The sequence below is a fragment of the Neopelma chrysocephalum genome, unplaced genomic scaffold (assembly GCF_003984885.1).
Source record: "Neopelma chrysocephalum unplaced genomic scaffold, ASM398488v2 Primary Assembly neopelma1_44, whole genome shotgun sequence".
NCBI classification, from domain to species: Eukaryota; Metazoa; Chordata; class Aves; order Passeriformes; family Pipridae; genus Neopelma; species Neopelma chrysocephalum.
The window spans coordinates 18,319,896-18,338,266 of NW_020897703.1; the positions used below are offsets into that span (position 1 = coordinate 18,319,896).

General features: G+C 39.8%; 1 protein-coding gene across 2 annotated transcripts in view; it reads left to right on the forward strand.

Annotated features, from left to right (window-relative positions):
* The first annotated feature begins 490 nt into the window (after positions 1–490).
* LY75 (lymphocyte antigen 75) overlaps positions 491–18,371 on the forward strand; it is a 43,837-nt gene continuing 25,956 nt past the window's right edge. For both annotated transcript variants that reach the window (XM_027678776.1, XM_027678777.1), the window contains exons 1-13: positions 491–604; positions 2,803–3,177; positions 4,141–4,314; positions 4,569–4,733; positions 5,314–5,424; positions 6,925–7,065; positions 8,664–8,852; positions 9,492–9,649; positions 10,519–10,629; positions 11,877–11,965; positions 12,320–12,492; positions 12,671–12,867; positions 14,135–14,277. In XM_027678776.1, coding sequence (XP_027534577.1) covers positions 520–604; positions 2,803–3,177; positions 4,141–4,314; positions 4,569–4,733; positions 5,314–5,424; positions 6,925–7,065; positions 8,664–8,852; positions 9,492–9,649; positions 10,519–10,629; positions 11,877–11,965; positions 12,320–12,492; positions 12,671–12,867; positions 14,135–14,277 — 2,111 coding nt within the window. In that variant the 5' untranslated portion in view covers positions 491–519. The remainder of the gene's footprint in view (positions 605–2,802; positions 3,178–4,140; positions 4,315–4,568; positions 4,734–5,313; positions 5,425–6,924; positions 7,066–8,663; positions 8,853–9,491; positions 9,650–10,518; positions 10,630–11,876; positions 11,966–12,319; positions 12,493–12,670; positions 12,868–14,134; positions 14,278–18,371) is intronic.

Here is an 18,371-nt window from a genome sequence, read left to right on the forward strand (position 1 = left end):
TCTGTCTGTCTTTCTTTCTGTCTGTCTTTCTTTCTGTCTGTCTTTCTGTCTGTCTGTCTTTCTGTCTGTCTTTCTGTCTGTCTTTCTGTCTGTCTTTCTGTCTGTCTTTCTGTCTGTCTTTCTGTCTGTCTGTCTGTCTGTCTGTCTGTCTGTCTGTCTGTCTTTCTGTCTGTCTTTCTGTCTGTCTGTCTTTCTGTCTGTCTGTCTGTCTTTCTTCCTCCTTTTTTTTTCTTCCTTCTCCGCAATTCCCCTTCACCTTTCCCCCCATGTTTTCACTTTCGACTCCTCTTGCCCTCCCCTGCGTTTCACTCCCTCACCCGCAGCCCTGCTCCAGCCGGGACCGGGCCCCGCCTCGCCTCAACCTCGGGGCCACTTTTCTCCTGGCAACAAGTGACGCGCGGCAGGGTGGCCAATGGGGCGGCGCTGGCGGGGCCGGGGCCGGCGGCGGGCGCGCCGTTTGGGCAGAGCGAGCCCGGCAGCGCGGCCGCTCCGCGCAGCCTGCGCGCCGCGGGGGGGACCATGGCGTGGTCGGTGGGGCTTTGCCTGCCCTTCTGCGGCCTCGCCCTGCTCCTGCTCTGCTGCGCGGCCAGCGGGGACCCCGCAGGTAAGCCGGGTGCCCGCCGTGCGAGGGGGAGGCGGTGCGCGGGGGCGCGGCGGGACCTTCTCCGCCCCGGCGGGCGGCGGAGCGGCTGAGGAGGCGCTGGGACGGGCCTTTCGTTTCGGCCGCTCTGCCGGGCGGCAAAGTCCAACTGAGTGGAAACAACCTGGGAAACTTAGTAGGAATAGAGAAAAAGGCAGGGAAAACCCCCGACTTTCCCTCACGGACCGTGCGCTGCGCCCGGGGCGGCGCGAAAGCCGGTGCTGCCCCGCCGGCCTCGGCTGCCACGTTCCCGAAGGTGCCGGCGGGGCCGGGGCCGCCCCGGGCCGGGCCGCGGCCTTTGGCCGGACACCTCGGGGAGAGGAATAACCCCGACCCGGGCGGGTCCCCAGCAGGGCGTCCCGCCGTCCCTGTTACCCCCCACTTTGTGCGCAGGGAGAGACAGGAAGGAGGCTTCCCCTGTCCGACAGAAAGCAGGTGGAAAAGTTCACGTTGACCAAATTCTTGCAAGCCAAAGCCACAGCTTGGTGAGAGTTGCTGGGAAGCAAGTTGAGCTCAGTTCACTAACTAGTTGCAGCTGACGTATTTTTTATATCCTATGACAGTAACAGTGTAGGGTTTGTAGCTGAAGACGTCAAGTAAAACTTCATGGCCGGGAGTGTTGAACTGGACTAACTGGGTATTAAGAAATTGGTGTACAGAGAGATCTGGTGAGACAACACCAGCAGTTTTTCTGTGAAAGTTTTAAAAAGTGGTTTTCTACTTGACATCAGCATGAGGGTTGTGGGGGAAGAAGTGAAAGAAGATGTAACATGTTTTCAGCCTCTTCTCACAAGAAATCAAAAAAAGGAAAAAAGTCCTGAGGGGAGAATAAAAAGCAAAAAGCAGATATAGTGCCGAAAAAGCACAGGCTTGAAAGGTACCACAAAAGTGGGTTTGGTTGTTAAAATTTCTTAGTTAATAGGCTGACAGGGACAGTTGGTTGAAATGTGCTATTTAGAAAAAGTCACTGCAGTAGGTGGCTGACTTAGAGGTTCTTCTTTACAGTGTGACAAGCTCAGTACTATTTAGATACTATTTGGCACTTACACAGGGAAAAATTCATGAGTATACTGGGAAGTAGTGGTAGAATTCACTGCATAACATCACTGAATATTTTCCTTGCTGTTCAGCCAAACCTATTATTAACTCATAATAGAAAAATGCAGTAGGAATGTGATTGACAGTGCATTGCTATTAAATACAAAACACTACTCAGCAGATTCCTTATTTAAGCAGCGGAGAAATAGCTTTGTGGGTCCATATGAACCTGGTCAGTGAAAGTTTTATGCTGTGGAACCATCTTTATTGAGGCATAGAAATAGCTTTAGGTAATTTTTTTCGTGGTTAGCTTAAACCTACTGCCACTTGTCAGAAGTGTTGTTGTACTGGCAGGTGTGTTAGCTTGTAAGAGTAGGGTGATCCATATATTTTTAAGTTGTATACTGTGCTTTTTTTTTTTTCTTTTTTAAGACATACTACATCACAACTGAAAATTAAACTCGTCACAACTGAAAATGAAACTAGGGTGCCTATATAATTTTTTAAATGATACTCCTAATCTCTCGTGGGATAATTTGTGCTGTCTTTGGTGGTAAACTCTTTCTAAAACCCTCTCCCCAAAGCAGTGCCAGTTATTGTAGTAATACTGCAGTTGCACCCACAGACTGGTTCACACGTAAACCTGTCATGCTGTGTATCATACATGATACGCAGTTAAAAAAAACATAAGTGCTTACTAAGTGAAGATTATTATTAGTTACATTTTATGGTATCTGCAGTGTGTAACTTGTAGAATAGGTATGAAGACTAGATTCTTTACCTAGTAAGCTTGCAAAATAATCAGGGGTTGATCCAGTCGGTATATGGTAAATAAAAAGGAAGGATTCTCATCGCTAGAATTGGACTTAGAAGTCTCATTTTGTCTCTTCTCTTATAAAGACTTCGAAAGAGCTCTTTTTCCCTGGACGTAAAGGGTACTCACTGAATAGTAAAATGTACCGAATGTGGCTTATACAAAAGAGGTAGTTTAATGTATGAACAGCAGTTGCTGTACTTTTCTGGTAGCATCTCTCAGAATGTGATTACTCTTTTAAAAATTAGCTTCCTGTGTAAATGATGCTGAATCATAGCCATATGTGGATATTTTTTTTGTTCTTATACAGGCAATGATGCTTTTACCATTCGCCATGACAAAGAGAACAAGTGCATACAAGTTAAAAATTCACGGATAGTGATAGATGACTGTAGGGAGACAAGTGAAGCTTTATGGAAATGGGTATCCCAGAATCGCCTCTTTCACTTGGGGTCCAAGCAGTGCCTGGGACTTGATATATTCACAAAATCAGTGTCTCGACTGAAAATGGTTGATTGTAACTCAGAATTAATGCTGTGGTGGCGATGTGCTGATGCTTCCATCATTGGTGCGTCTCAGTACAAAGTGACTGTCAAGAATACCTATGTGACTGCAAGCATAAATGCAACAGACCAGTGGAGAAGCAACAAATCCTCCAGTGATATATGTCGATACCCTTACTATGGTAAGTAAGTTTTTACAGGGGTTTGGAGATTTTTTATTTGTTAAGGGCTTTTTGAATATGTCTGTGCTGACAAGTTAATCATGTGAAAAGACTGATCAGTAAAGCAATAGAATGTTTTGCTGTAGAGAGACACTGATATTGAAATATGAAACTTCGGTGGTCTTTAATAAAAATAACCGTGCACAACTGCAGAAGTTGTGTTATCGAGTGTCTTTCTTCGCAGGTTTAAATGCCTCCCACCGTATTTGAGCGCAAACATATTTAATTATGAAATATCATACACCTTCTATCAGAACTGACACTGTACTCTTCACCATCATAGGAATTTTGCTGTTTGCAGGGTTTGAGTATATTTGCTTTGCTGGTAGCTGTACAGTCAAGTCTAGAGCACGCTGCTAGCTTGCAGCCTGCTGGACTGTCAGGAGCAATCCATTTGCTTTGGTGTGATAGTCTGTCCACTTGCCATGGAAGCCAGTCTCATTGGAAATCTCACACTTGCTGGAGGAAGTGGTGAAAGCTTGCTTTACCATATTTAAAGGCAGAATTTTCTTTGTATTTGAATTGTTCAAAGTGGCCAGTCTGAAGAGCCCAGTAGGCTCCAATTTGAAATGTTTTACCCCTCCTGTGTGTGTTGATTCCTAGAGCCTTGTTCTGAAGGACTCTGTGCAAACTACCCAGATTTCAATAGGATAGTTAATTTATCCCTAACTTACCAGGATGGGGGAAACAAGTTTTTGCTATTTCTCAGAAGAAAAAGTACAGAAAAATATTTTTGTGTAATTTGTTTCAGTCCTGTCATTGCTGTATATTATCTGTAACAACAAGATACAGTATTTTAAGATCACAAGTGTGATTTGCCTGGTTTTAAGTTAACTATGTCTGTACAAACAGAAACATTTTGCTGCCCTTTCCATCCCTGGGCAACTTGTATTTACTTCTTTTGTTCTTTTTTTTTTCCTGCAGAGGTTTATACCAAAGATGGCAACTCATATGGAAAACCCTGTGAGTTCCCCTTTCTGTATAATAAGACATGGCATCATGACTGCATTCAGGATGAAACCCATGTGGGTGGGAAATGGTGCGCCACATCTGAAGATTACACTCGTGATGGAAAATGGGGAATCTGCTTACAACCAGGCACGTTGGATTTCTGAATAGACATCCTAAAAGCATTCTGTCACCTTACGTATGTGCGGCTCCACCTTGGTGTAGCATGTTGCTGTTAAGCTGGGTAAAAGCTTTTCTATTGCAGCATTGACTTACTCTGCAGTATTTTTGATGACTGATATAAAAATCAATAGACCTGCGATATTCAAAAGTTTTTCTTTTGAAACGTTCATAATGTTTCCATGTAGCTGTGGTTAAAAGTACCTTCTACTTCCTTTAAACAGAGGATGGCTGTCATGATCTCTGGGAACAGGATCCAGGGTCTAAAAATTGCTACCAGTTTAATACACAGTCTGCTCTTTCTTGGAAGGAAGCTTATATTTCATGTCAAAGGCAAGGAGGAGATTTACTTAGCATCCAAGATGCATCTGAATTAAGTTACATACAAGGTAGGTGTAATTATTCACATACAAATATTAGGAAATCTTGATAAATTAACATAAAGTGGAGGCAGCATTTTAATTTCTATCCTAAAATTCTGGGTTAAAACTTGATTGTACTTAAAACATTTTGGTTTTCATCTGTGTAGCAAAACTAAGGCGCTGATCTCACTTTACTGTGTTTTTTAAATTTATCTGTATGATTTCATTGTAGTGCTTAGCTGTTCATATTTGTAATGAGGAATGTCCCCAGAATCTCAAATACAGGCCAGAGTGACAGTTGGTGTTTTAGCAGCATGTTACTCACTTGTTATGAAATTGTCCTCACTGATGTTCAGTCTTGGCCTGGAGGAATTATCCATGTGCCTCTGGGACTGTAAAACCAAATGAGAAACATCTGAAGGCATTGGGAGGGAAGGCTTGTGTGGATGAATTTCTCATCAGTTCAAGAAAGTTTGCTTGTCTGATTGTGGTAGCAATCTTTCTTTCCTTAAATGCATACCATTTCAGATCACATTTTTAATTTCAAGGAGACCAATAAAAGATGAATATTTTATACTAATTGTTTTCTTTAAAAAAAAATCTCCAGCCAAGGATGACATTGCTGAGATCTTTTGGATTGGCTTAAATCAACTGGACGTTTCTGGAGGTTGGCAGTGGTCAGATCACAAACCTTTGAATTTTGTCAACTGGCATCCAGGTACTGATATTTCTGATGGTATTAACAATATTCACCACAGTAACTAGTATTTTATGGGTTTTTTTTCCCTTCTCATTCCATTTTCAGAAGCATCTTTTCCTCCTAGCCAGTGAATCTTTCTGTTCACATTCTATATTTATGGCTGATTAGATTAATAAATCTCTAAAAATGTAAAACTTAAATAGTATCTTTGAAATCTGTTTTAGTAAAGAATCCACAGCTTTCCTAGCTGCTAAATTTCTCCTCCCACTGACAGAATGGCATTGACTTTCCTCAAATAATATGATTGTTGGTGTATGCACAAGGACTGACATTACTTAGAAGCTTAACTTGTGTTTTTAAACTTCAAGGTTACTTAAATTTGTTTCAAGGTGAAGATGAAAGGAGTGTAAAACCTTTGAAAAACCTTTTTTAATTACTCCAAAGTTCCTAGTAGGGTTGGTGAGACTCTTGTTTGTTAGGAATTTTCAGAATGAATTTGTAATATTTGCACTAATATGTCGTGGATATATATGAGAATCCTGGAGAAATAATGATCAGGAATACTGAAGCTAATACTGTTCTGTGACTCAAGCTGAATTTGAGCTTTTTTAAGTGGAATTCTCTTTTTTCCTTTTCTTTCTAGAATAGTGCTGCAACAGGAATTCTGTGAAAAGTTGATAAGTGGTTTCTGTTACTTCTTTGAAAGCTTTACTAAGTAATTTCTGTGAGATTTTTCAAATGTGGTCTGTCTTTTGGAAAGGTTAAGAACTTTGCTGCTTGTACTACCAGCTGCACCTTCTTCTGGAACTGTGATCACAATGTAGGACTGTAATGCAGAGCTAGAGGCAAGACTATCCTGAGCTACAGTGGCATAATTTAGTTTGCAGTTATAGCATACATACTTATATTTACCGCTCTGGTGAAAATACTTTACCATACCCAGGACAGGGAGAGCTTGGGTGCTCTGTGTAGGTCACAGCCAAAAAACTCTTTTAGGAAAGGGGCTTCAAGGAAAGCTGGGGACTGCAAAAAAAGAAGTTATTTTCTTTGATATTTCTAATTTGGGGCCTTGCCCAAGATTTCTGTAAAGGTAAGGGTTATGGTTAGCATTGAGAGAAAGTGCAGAGCTGTGTTTGGAGTGAGGGTGGGAAGAGACTGCTAAAGGAACTGCCAAAGGAAACTGAGGGCTGCAAAAACAGTTCTCCCCTGAGATATTTCTAGTCTGGGAAAGTGCTTGGCCAAGTGTTTGTTGTATTGTAAATAGAACATTCCTCCTGGTTCTATGATTAAGCATTGGAAAAGAAGTCCAGATTCCTTGATTCTGAAACTTTCTTAGAAAAAACTTTGAGCAGGACGTATGGTAGGACAAGTGCTTTCATTTAATGCAAGTTTTCTTTAAATACAAGGTGCTGTAAAGTGTGTTATTCTTGTATTGAAAAGCAGTAGTAAAATGAAGCAGTTACTGCTTTACTGTTTGATGACTTGTGTTATTCTGTTTTTATTTGTTCCTGACTGTAGATATGCAGAGTTTGTCCCCACTGGATGGGACTAGTTGTGTGGTGATGAATGCTGCTTCAGGTCAGTGGCAGAGTTACCATTGTGGGACTCAACTTCCATATACTTGCAAGAAGTCACTCAGTGAAGTTTCAAGCCTCCCAGGTAGGACAGTTTGCATTTTTGAGTTTTGTATGTTAATATGAGTATAATGTTCACTTATGGAGTCTTTTTTTTTCCTCCCCAAGCCTTCTTAGGCATCTCTGCCAAAACATTTTCTCAACAGCTTTGGTTTTTTTAGCAGAGCAGAAGCAAACTCTCTTTCTCCAGTGTCAAGATGATGCATCACAAACAGTTTTTATTTTTTGCAGCTTTCTTGTTCACACATAAAGCATTTTGCAGCACAGTCCTGCCCTTTTCATCACATTTTCTTCCATGGCTTTTGCCTTCTTTCTTGTGTTACTGAAAGTCTGGAACTGGCAGTTGCACCTTGAACCTTTTCATCTTTGCTTTAAGCCTGTTTCTCTCACTCTTGGTGTGTATTAAAATAAAGCAGGACTTACCTTGGATCAAACTCTGTTGAATTAAAATAGAAGTAGTTAAATAACCTTACTATCCTTTGAAACCAGGCCCAGCACTGGAAATCAGAGCGCAAGAGGTGGTAGCTTGCCCAGTGTGTACTCTTTACTGGATCCGTAACAGCTCTTAGGAGATAATTATTCCCTTCTCCTTACCCGCACACACATATACAGTCTTTCAGTGTATGATGTCCAGCTGTGACGTAGAACTGCATCCATGCTTTTGGACATTGACCTTCACCTAGGTGTCCAACCCTTCCTATATCTACTACCTGGTCTTCCATGCATGCTTTGGCCTTACCTGATTTCCAGGGCTCATGCTTGCAGGGATCTCCTGCAAAAACTTTTACTGGAAGGTAATTGTCCTTGGATAATGGGGAGGACTAGGGGATAAGAGGGATGAAGAAGCGGTGTTGTGGAGGTGGAAAGTGTCATGGAGTGTGTCTGACTAAGGCATGTTCTCTCCAGCTCCCCCTGGAAAGGTGTGTGCCTTTGAGGAAAAAGTAGGAATCAGTTTAAATTTAACTAAACTGGTTCAAATTTTCAAATGATCCTCTGAAAACTAGTTGCCAATTAATAATTCTTATCTGTTCTCTTGCTCCTCAGTGGGCTATGTGGAGTTGTTACCAGTGTTTATATAGTGTGTTATTAATTAAAAAAAAATTCCTGTGATTGGAGTGTTTTATAGTGTGCTTTGAACCAGAAAGGCTATTAGTATATACTTTTTCAGCATGCATTAAAACCAATTTGAATTCTTGAATATCTTGAGAAAAAAAGAAAAACTGAAAACTAAGTATTTGTTGAGTTGTGTGCTGCAGTCCTGCAGTGACTTAACTTGATTTGTCGTTAGTTGCTTTTGAAATCTTGCTTACAATTAGTTTTGAACCTTTCGCTTACACTAAGGCTTAAGCTTAGCGTAATGCATTCTTTCTTTTTACTTTCACTCACACTAACTTCTTTCTCCTTCTGCCTACTTCATTATGAGTCCTCATAGTGTTGCTCTTTGAAGTCTATTTGTTTGACTAAACTGTGACCCTTTCTTAAAAAGTTAGCTCTGAAGAGATGCTAACACATTCTGATTGCTGCATTCTGGCTGTTTTCAAGGTGCTGCTGGATTTAAAGCCAACCCCTTGCACTACCCGAAGTAAAACAAAAGCCTCTAATTCCATTTCTCTTCATTATTAGAGGATTGGAGGCACTTGGATACTCGCTGTGATTCGGGCTGGCTTCCCTACGATGGTTCTTGCTACATGCTGATAAATAACCCGTCACCTTGGAGCACGGCAGATGAGTTGTGCAAAGCAAATAAGAGTAACCTCATCAGCATACACTCATTAGCAGATGTTGAACTGGTTGTTACAAAGCTTCATAATGGTGAGTTGAGATAGTTGTAAATGTCAAGCACTGCACACCGTAAATTACAAACTGCTTTCCATGTTCTAGCATAAACTTGTCATGACATCTTGCTTTTAAATGTAGGCGTACTCAGGCTGATGCTGAATGTTGCTGTTCAGATCCAGGCCCTCTGTGTTAGCTCTTGTTTTGGTTTGATTTATTTATTTATTTATTTACTGGGCTAACCTACTTCTAGTTTCTTAATACTTTGTGTTTTAATTTCCTCATTCAAAGAGAATAGTAGATAATTGGGTCAATATTTTGACTGCTGGAGCACTGAACTAATAAATATTATCTGCAGTCTTCAGTGTTACGTCTTTGTTTACACTTGTAAAGTTAAATTTGGTTGAGCTTCATTTTGCTTATGTGTTTGTTATTTCTGTTTGTGGATATTTTTTCCTTTTTGTCATGTTCTCTGTGAAACTCACAGTCAAGAATATAAGTTAAGAAACAAGATAATAATACATTGTGCTTGTCTCAAATACCCTTTTTCACTGTAAGAAAAAAAATCAGCACAGTATAGTGATAAAAATATTAATTTTGCTGATGTCACATTCCTTTTCTATTAGTTTGAATATTATTTTGAAACTACGGTGTTGTCCTAATTTTAAATTACAGATGCAGAAGAAGAAATGTGGATGGGTCTTAGGAATGAAGATGTACCAACCTTGTTCAAATGGTCAGATCGTTCAACTGTGGTTTTTACATATTGGGATCAGAATGAACCAAAAGTTCCTTTTAACAGCACTCCTAACTGTGTGTCATATTCAGGCAAGGTAGGAACACAGTGTTGCATCATAGTAGAGGTGACATTGATGTGTGTGAAAGCCGAGGAGGGGGATAAAGCAGATAACTGATCTTATTTCTGGAATAATCTTTAAAATACATGTAGTCATTTTTCTACAAGCAAATTGCTTTAAATTATTTAACCAAAACTTGCTAGCTGTGTATTGGAAAGAATAGAAGAAATGACTCACAGCTCTGAGACTGTCACTACTGTTGGCCAGACGGTTGTCCTTGTCACTCTGCGTTTTGGGTTAACGTGTTCTTGCGTGTCTCTGGTAGGGAGCTAGGAAGGAGGTGGGGCAAACTATTGAAAGGCAAAGCTGGGTTCAGCCATCTTCAGGGCCAATTTGGGCCACCCAATCTGAGGATGGGTAGTGAGATACCTTGGTGAGAGAAGAGGACAGACACTGAGGCTATACAGTGTAGAAGAAGGAAGGACTGGGTGAGGGAAGGAGGTCACTAGGATAGTGGGAAGCAGGTTGTATCCTATCCAGATTCAGCAGAAAAGTGGGGCAAGCCATTGGATCTCATGTGCTCAACTCCTCTGAGCTGTGTTTGAGCTGCTTCCACAGCAAGCTGAGCAGACCTGCACCCATTCCCTTCCTGATCTAAGAGAGTTGGCACCACCCTGGCCTTTTCTTTCCCTTTTGGATGTGATCCAGAATCCTCCCATCTCCACATGTGCCAGCTTTCTCTCTCCCTTCCAAACATGCACCTATGCATACAACCCAGGGCATCTCACCCAAATATTTATGGTAGAGGCATTTTGGCTTTCCCCCTTGTGGAAACTCAGCCCCTGCAAACATGGAAATTGAAAGATGTTAGAATTTAAAATATTTTTTTCCTTTCATTCTTATAGTTGGGACAGTGGAGAGTGAAATCCTGTGAAGAAAAATTGAAATACGTTTGCAAGAAAGAAGGAGAGATTCTGAATGAAACAAAATCAGATGAAAGATGTTCACTGGAAGAGGTAATAGCCTGCGTTTCTTTTACTGTCACTTGGTTCAGAAAGCCTAAAATCTGCCTAAAAGCACTTACTTCCTCTACTTCCATTTAATTCTTGTCCATTCAGTAAAATCTATGAAACATTTTAGCTGGGAAAGGACATGCATATAGCATGAGCTAAATTTCAGATTCTCCTAAGCAGACTCTGGATGTATTATCAGCCTGTTTATTGATGAAAGTATTATGAGCCTGGAGCCAGGAGATGTTGTGTTTTATTTATTCATTTGAAAAAACAAATTAGAAATGTAATTGATAACACCGTTTGTGTTTCTGTGGTTTATGCTTTAAGTATGTTTTTAAATTTAAGATAAGCACTTTGCAACATAAAGATATGTAAAGGTTGTTAACTGAGATTAGGTTTCTGTTACACATCACTAGGCTCTCATTTTTGTTCTGTGACTTGAATAAAGGTGGGAGGGGTTTGATTGTTTTGCCTTTTTTTTTTTTAAGGTATAACATGTTACAGCACAAATAAGGCTTAAAAAGAAGTCTCTCGTATTTTGAACAAGCTTAGGATGGTATTACTAGCTACTTCAGAGTTATTTGGTTCAGTCTTGTGTGGCACATTACTTGCAACAGGAAAAATGTTTACCCCCTATCTTTCTTCCTGCGCAACCTCGGGGTACTTTTCACTGTCTTTTCAGAGACCTCTAGCATGTAGAATTACAGCTTTTAGTGCTGTTCAGACACCAATGGCATTGTTAGGCTAGAAAAGAGTTAACACATTAATGTGCCTTGAAATTTCAGTGTAAATATGGGGATAAGTATTTCAATAATAGAGAAATTTTGTAAGTTCATCCTTTTTTTTTCTCAGAAGTAAAGAAACACTAGTAATGCTCTCTTAGTATTCCTCTGTTTGAATCCTGGCGTTGGTGGAACAGCATGAAAACTCCTATTGTTTTGAATAGGACTATGCTGTTGTCCTTGTGTTTCTCTCTGTAAATGCACATAGTGGTCAGAAGACTCTGCACAGGCAAGCTAAAACAGTGGTGTATTTTATTCCTGTGGCTGCGTTATTTCTTACAACTGTGAATCTGAAGAGTTGATGATACTGGACCTTGTATGTGACATGCTGCGACACACTGCATTTCTTTCTTGTTTATGATGTGCCAGCTTGTGGCATCAGCAATGTTGGCAATGATTTATTTTCTCCTGTAGGTAATGCCTAAATTAGATTGTTTTGTACAAATGTGGTTTTTGTTCTCTAACCAGGGATGGGAAAGACATGGAAACTACTGTTACAGGATCAATAAAACGGAAGTTTCATTTGGAACACGGTGCAATCTTACAGTGATGAACAGGTAAAGCACATTTGTAACTTATGGGCAGGTTTAACAGTACAATCCTGGAGAAAAAGATCAGAGATTAAAACCTCGGTATGCTAACTAATGGTTCATAAAGAAAAAGTGGGGAGAGAATTGCTTTTGCTGAGAACTAGCAAAAACTCTTTTCTGTGGTGTGACAATGGTAAACCTACAGTGTGAAACCTTCTTGGAAGTGTGAGAATTCCCAGCTTACAGACCACATGTTGAATACGGGACTGCCTGGACAACTGCTTGAACTGACTCATGTAGTAATATGCCTATTTTTCAAATTGTCTCAGTAGTTTCAGAGATCTTCCAAATATTGACTCAGATCAATCTGTGAATTTTCAGATTTGAGCAAGAATTTATAAACAATCTGATGAGAAAACACACCGAAGTTGAAGAAAAATACTTCTGGACCGGTTTGCAGGATATTAGCCAATCGGGAATATATTCCTGGGGTACAGTAAATGGGGAAAAAACTGAAGCTGTGACATACACTAACTGGAATTCCTTGCAGCCAGGTAAATTTGAAAATTAAAAAATACATAAAAATACTATCCTTTTAGATTGAGCAAGCAATGGAGTACCATGTTACAGAACTCCAGGCATGAAATAAAATAGTAAATCACAAATATGTCAGGTTTTTTGGGGAAAACCAGCCCGTGGTTTTAAATGTGTTTTTCGTGGCTTTAATCTTAGAGTTTTCAGGAGGATGTGTGGCCATGTCCAATGGAAATTCCCTTGGAAAGTGGGAAACTAAGGACTGTAAAACCACTAAAGCATTTTCGATCTGCAAAAAATATATCGGGCAGCCCAAGGAGCCAGAAGTGCTCCCAAAGCCAACTGATCCCTGTCCCCCTGGGTGGCACAATGGATCCGGCCTTGCCTGCTACAAGGTAAAATGTTATTCCTGTTTGATTTTAATTGCTTGTTACTGTCTTGGAGCAAGTGTGTGATTATGTGGTGCATAGCTGCTCTGAAGTGTATCTTAAAGGTGTTTTACACCAGGAGGGGGAATTGATGTTGATGCTACAGCATTCCCCCTGTGCTGCCGTCTCAGGAGCCTTTTGCTGTTGGAGGGTGCTGTACCCATATCATACCCTGCTGCCAGCTTGCATGTGGAGACACCTGAATAGGGAAGGAAAGCACTTTGCATCACCTGCCTTTGTTCTTTTCCTTTCTATACTCTTAACAGTGTAGATAGGAGAGATGGGATTTTCTCTGGTATGAGTATGGATATAAAAAATGTGCAGCCTCAATTGTATTTTACTGTTTTTGAAGTGAACAGTGGAAGTAAGCAGCTGAACTGTTAGCTGGAGTGGCTTAAACAAGTTTGTATTTAGAAATGCAGGTTTTTCCCTCCTATGAACAATGAAATCAAGTTAAAACTGAGACTATTCATTGGGTTGTTTATTCATTATTTCCGGACTCAGTGTCTGCAATGAACTGTCTCTTGTAAACAGCTCATGTAGCAAAGTGGGGAACCCCAGCTTGAATAACAAGGGTGTGGGCACGCATCCCAAAGGGATAGGTCTAGCTGATGTGCAGCATACCTGTCCCATAGTTGATGGATATGACAGCTGGCCCTGGCAGATTCTCCAGAACTGTTGTTGACCAAATGCAGGATGTCTGTGCAGAGAGATCCAGCTGATGGGAGTTGGCTTGGACTGAAACCAAGGGGATCAAGTGGAAATGTTAGCTGAGGTGTATGAGCCAAAGTTGCAACTCTGATGCATACGGGTAGCAAAGGGTATGCCAGAGAACTTCCTTCACCTGCAGCACCCAAGGGAGCACAGTTTCAGTGAACATTAGGCTTTGCAGTTCACGATAAATTTGAAAGAACAGCATCCCTTAAAACTTACACTTTGACTTACAGTTTTGGAATGACTTGGGTGGTGTTTTCTAAAATCTTTCTGGTAAAGAAAAACAGAGAAAGTCTGTCATATGGAATATATTGAGTTTGAAATAAATTTTGTCAGCTAAACTTCAGAGTCTGGCTGTTGTCAAACAAACTGGAAAAAAAATTATTAAAAAGTGACGTTCTCTCCCTGTGGAAATACCGGTTATTAAATCTCAGGTGATCACATTTGAGTAGTATCAGGAATGTTTTAAAAATGCTGTCACTTGTGTAATTTTCTGCTCTGATGTTTGGCTGTTGTGAAGTTCTTCCACAGTGAAAGAATACTGCGAACCAGGACCTGGGAAGAGGCAGAAAGGTTCTGTGAAGCACTTGGAGGCCATCTGCCTAGTTTTAGTCACTCAGAAGAAGTCAAGGCACTTCATTCTATCCTGAGAAAAATTATCAGGTAACAAACTAGCTGTGCTCTAAAATTTTGATTTCCATTTCTTTCTGCAGTAGATCGCAAATGCTGCTGCTGACCCCGAATGGCAAGTATGAGACAGTGTGCAGCAACTGTGTTTCCCACAGTAAAAAGAGCTAGATGTGGCATTTGAACTGCCTTGCTGGAAAATGTCAAGGGAATACAGCTTGGGTAAATATTTCACATTGCTAGAGGCAGCACAAGAAAAGAGAAATTTATGTAATGGAAGATATTCAAAGCAAATTAAGTCTGTTGTTATAATAAGTATTTCCTTCTTTGTGTTGAATTTTGGCACAGCTAGATGGTAGTTGTACCTATTCTTTACTGATACATTCTTAAGAGACAAATTATTATTCCAGTTTTGCAGATACATCTCATTTTTATTCATGAAATATTTTATTCATGCTTCCTGACTAAACTGGGTGCTATCTTTTGAAAATATGCATAAGGTAGTGTCCAGCAATCTGGTTGGCACAGATCCCATTTGGCATAACTGCAATAACACTATATGGGCATTAGATGGGTGTGCTGAGTTTTCTGGTATCAACAAATTAAATGCTACATAATTTATGAGTTTAAACCTCTATTTTTAATCAAATGAACTGTCACTGCAAAGCTTTATTAGGCATTGGTGTGATGTCAGATCCTTGTGTAATATGTTTTTTTTGATTGACAGCCTGGTTTTTCAGAACTTTTGCCAGCTTAAACTCAAATGCTGCCAGTTATGTGATCTAAATTTTTTCATCAACAAACTAAATCAGGATTATATCAGAAGCTGCCAGCACACAACACTGTGATTAAATTTTAAAACCTGATGACTGAAGAGAGGCCTTCTTGAAAAGACAGTGAACTTTTTTTAGAAGTGCACAAGTCATGAAAATTACTCAGTGTTTATGTTAAGAAGAGAAAAAACCAAACTCGTATGCTCTATATATAGATAGTTTTGCTTGTGTAAAAGCCACTTGTGATTCCTTTGCTAAATTGACTGAAGTCCCTGAAATAAAAATCAGTGCAGAAATTATTTATAGCTATAGATCTTATTAGACACTTTTGCAATTACAGATTTTGTTTTAGTGTACCTAATCTACTATGAAATGTGAATAGAGAAGTAACATTTTATTGTCCTACAAGTACTTGGAACTGCTTTTCAGCTTGCAGCCCATCTGAGGTATTAATTATAGCTAATGACCATTTTTTGTTAGGAGTTTAAAGATGGAGACTTCTGTCTTTCCTGGAAGTCAGCTGATACACAATGGTCCTGCACTTCCCATATTTCAGAAAACTTGAACTTAGTCTGAAAGAAGGAAAGTCCCAGTACTTCAATTTTATTCTACCAGAACTTAAGATAAGGGGCAATATATTGAGCCCAATATAAATTTACTTTGCAGTCAGCATTGCAGTGACTGCACATGTCAAATATAATTGAAAACACAGTATTTTCATCTGAGCTAACCCCTTTTTCAGCACTTCAGAACATTCTGAACTGGAATACTACATATTTGATATTGCCTGAAGTATTTTAAATAATGTTTGTTTGTTTAGATAATATAATTGTTGAAGATAGTTATGCTTTTAAATTACTGAGATGTGGTGATTACATAAAATATTTTGGAGGTCAAGTGTCAAGGGTAGTTTGTCTGAAATTTAAGCTCATTTGAGAAAGGAGGTAGGAAACCAAGTGAATTATTTCGCCAAGAACAAATAACTTAGCTAACTGAGAGAAACCTTCCTAAGGTAATGTTAGATGTGATTAGCTGCTGGAGTGCGCTGGCATGCAGTTTGTTCATATTCCCTGTATTTAGTCAGTGCAAACTCTGACCTTGAGTATTCATTCAGTGCATTCATTTCAGCTTGGGGAAGGAGCCACACCTCTGCTCTTTTGGTTTCGGGTTTTTTCCCCTTGCACAGTTCTCTGGTGACTCATTGAGAATTGTTTGTTTTTAAATGTTAGCAAGAGTCAGTTTGGTTCACCAGGAAAAGGGCAGCTTGCCTAGTCCATTCTGTTCTTTACTCGGATTCCACCTTAGAGGCAAACAAGAGCTAGAATTGCTCCAGCCAAGTCAGGCTATTGCCATTGGAAAGGAAAATAAACTTTGCCTGCCAACCTTCCCCTGTCTGGAAGAAATAGGAGAGAACCTCTTTTCAGTTGAAGGGACATGATACAGACAGAACAGATCTGGTTCAGTTACTTCCATTCTTTTAGGACTGTGTTTTTGAGCATTCTGCAGCTTATAGCTGGCAGCAGCCCTGGACACAGGGAGGGTAATACCTTGGGTCGGTTAGAAATAACATTTCAGTGAGGACACCTTACTAGAAAGAAATCAGTTGCCTTCTATATGAACAGTTCTGCTTCTGTAATTGTTCTGAGTCAAGAAAGCCTCATGAATACTTGAATTTGAAAGAAGAAACTGATCTTAACATGCTGGCTAAAACAGCAATAAAACTGAGATGCAGGCTGTAGTAATTGCATTAATTCAGCTTCTTTTTTCTTCCACTCAAGATTAAGTAATTAGCAGGATGTGATTTAACTAGTGCAGTAGCCTGTTACAGGGGGAAGAACAGAGGTTTCGATGGGATTCATACATAGATTTAAGCCAGTGCTGCCTAAGATTAAATGGTGCCTTAAATTGCACCATTAATGAGTTGGCCCAGATGTACACATTACCTCATGTCAAGAACTAGATTGACTTACAAGCCCCAATAACTTCACTTAGGCTCCTAATCTTGTGTTGGAGCTGACATAAAGGACAGAAAAAATAATTTTTCTATTTCAGCAGTTAGAATACAACTAGAAAAATTACAGGTTTATAGTCCCTTTACATCAGTCTACGCTGTATTTATCCAGTATGTTCCTGTAGAACATAGACTTTTATGAAGTTTTAGTTTTGTGTGAGAGAAAAGACACCAGTATTCTGCAGGGATTGCTGGAGATTTAGGGTCTTTCATTGTTAATCAGCGTGGAGTCCATTGTAAAGCACAAATTGCCCCTATTTTTTAGGTTAAAACTCAGGATAATCTAGGTTTTAGAGACAGTTCCAGGAGTGTAGCTCAAAGAATACTCTGGCAGTGATAAATCCATTTTGATACAAATCCGTGGGATGGATTTTAAATGCTTTGCAATGAGAAGACAGATGCCTGAAGCACAAACAAATTCCGTGCTGCAAGCTTAGTTACAATAGAGAGTCTTAATTCGTATTTTTCTTAAATAGTTGCTGGAATTCTTTCCTGTGATGAGATGATAGTATAATTTCAGAGGACTATCAGAAGGCATAAAAGTACTGTCAAGTATAGTGTAGCAGTTGCTGAATTAGTCATGGTCATGTCTGAACAGTTCCAAAAGAAGCAAAATATGTACATTAATGTGTAACAGCCTAGTCAGCTGAAAACATGGTTCTGTTTGCAGGCCAGTAATTATAAAGTGGGAGAATAGCTAGTTCTTGACCTGGCACACTTTTTTTTTTTTTAATTTAAATCTATTTATTACCTAAAAGCCAAATACAAGTTGACAGACTTTGAAAAATTGCTCTAGATTCTCAGGTAATTACTGCAAATTACTGCAAATCCTTTTGAAACTAGTTTCTCAAATGGCTGATGCTAAAGGGAACTCTTTAATAAACAAGTAAAATACTATTGCCCTTCTAGGATTACATGTACTTAGCCCACATACTCTGGGCTAAGCTTTTTCCTGGTGCTGCACCATCAGTATTTTCAGGCTATTCAGCATCTTTATGGTGATATGTGTAGAAAGCTAGTGGCACAGCCTTATCAAAGACTTCCTTAACATTGCCTTATGATTTCATAACATTGCTTGTGCGGGTAAGCCTGGGTCTGAGTCTGTCCCTCCTTGTAATAAAGTCAGTTTCATAAACTTTCCAAGGTCTGACTTTAAATCTCTTTGTTAAGTTTGTCAGCACTACTTTTTTGGGAGCCTTTTCCAAACTCTGACCTCTGCTGGTCAGACATCTCTTTCCATTTTTGAGCCTAAATTTATTTCTGATATATGGTTCATTCAGACTTGATGTCCTTTTTGCTCAAATAGCTCCTCTTCTTGGGGCTTTAGTCTCCTAAAATATTATAAA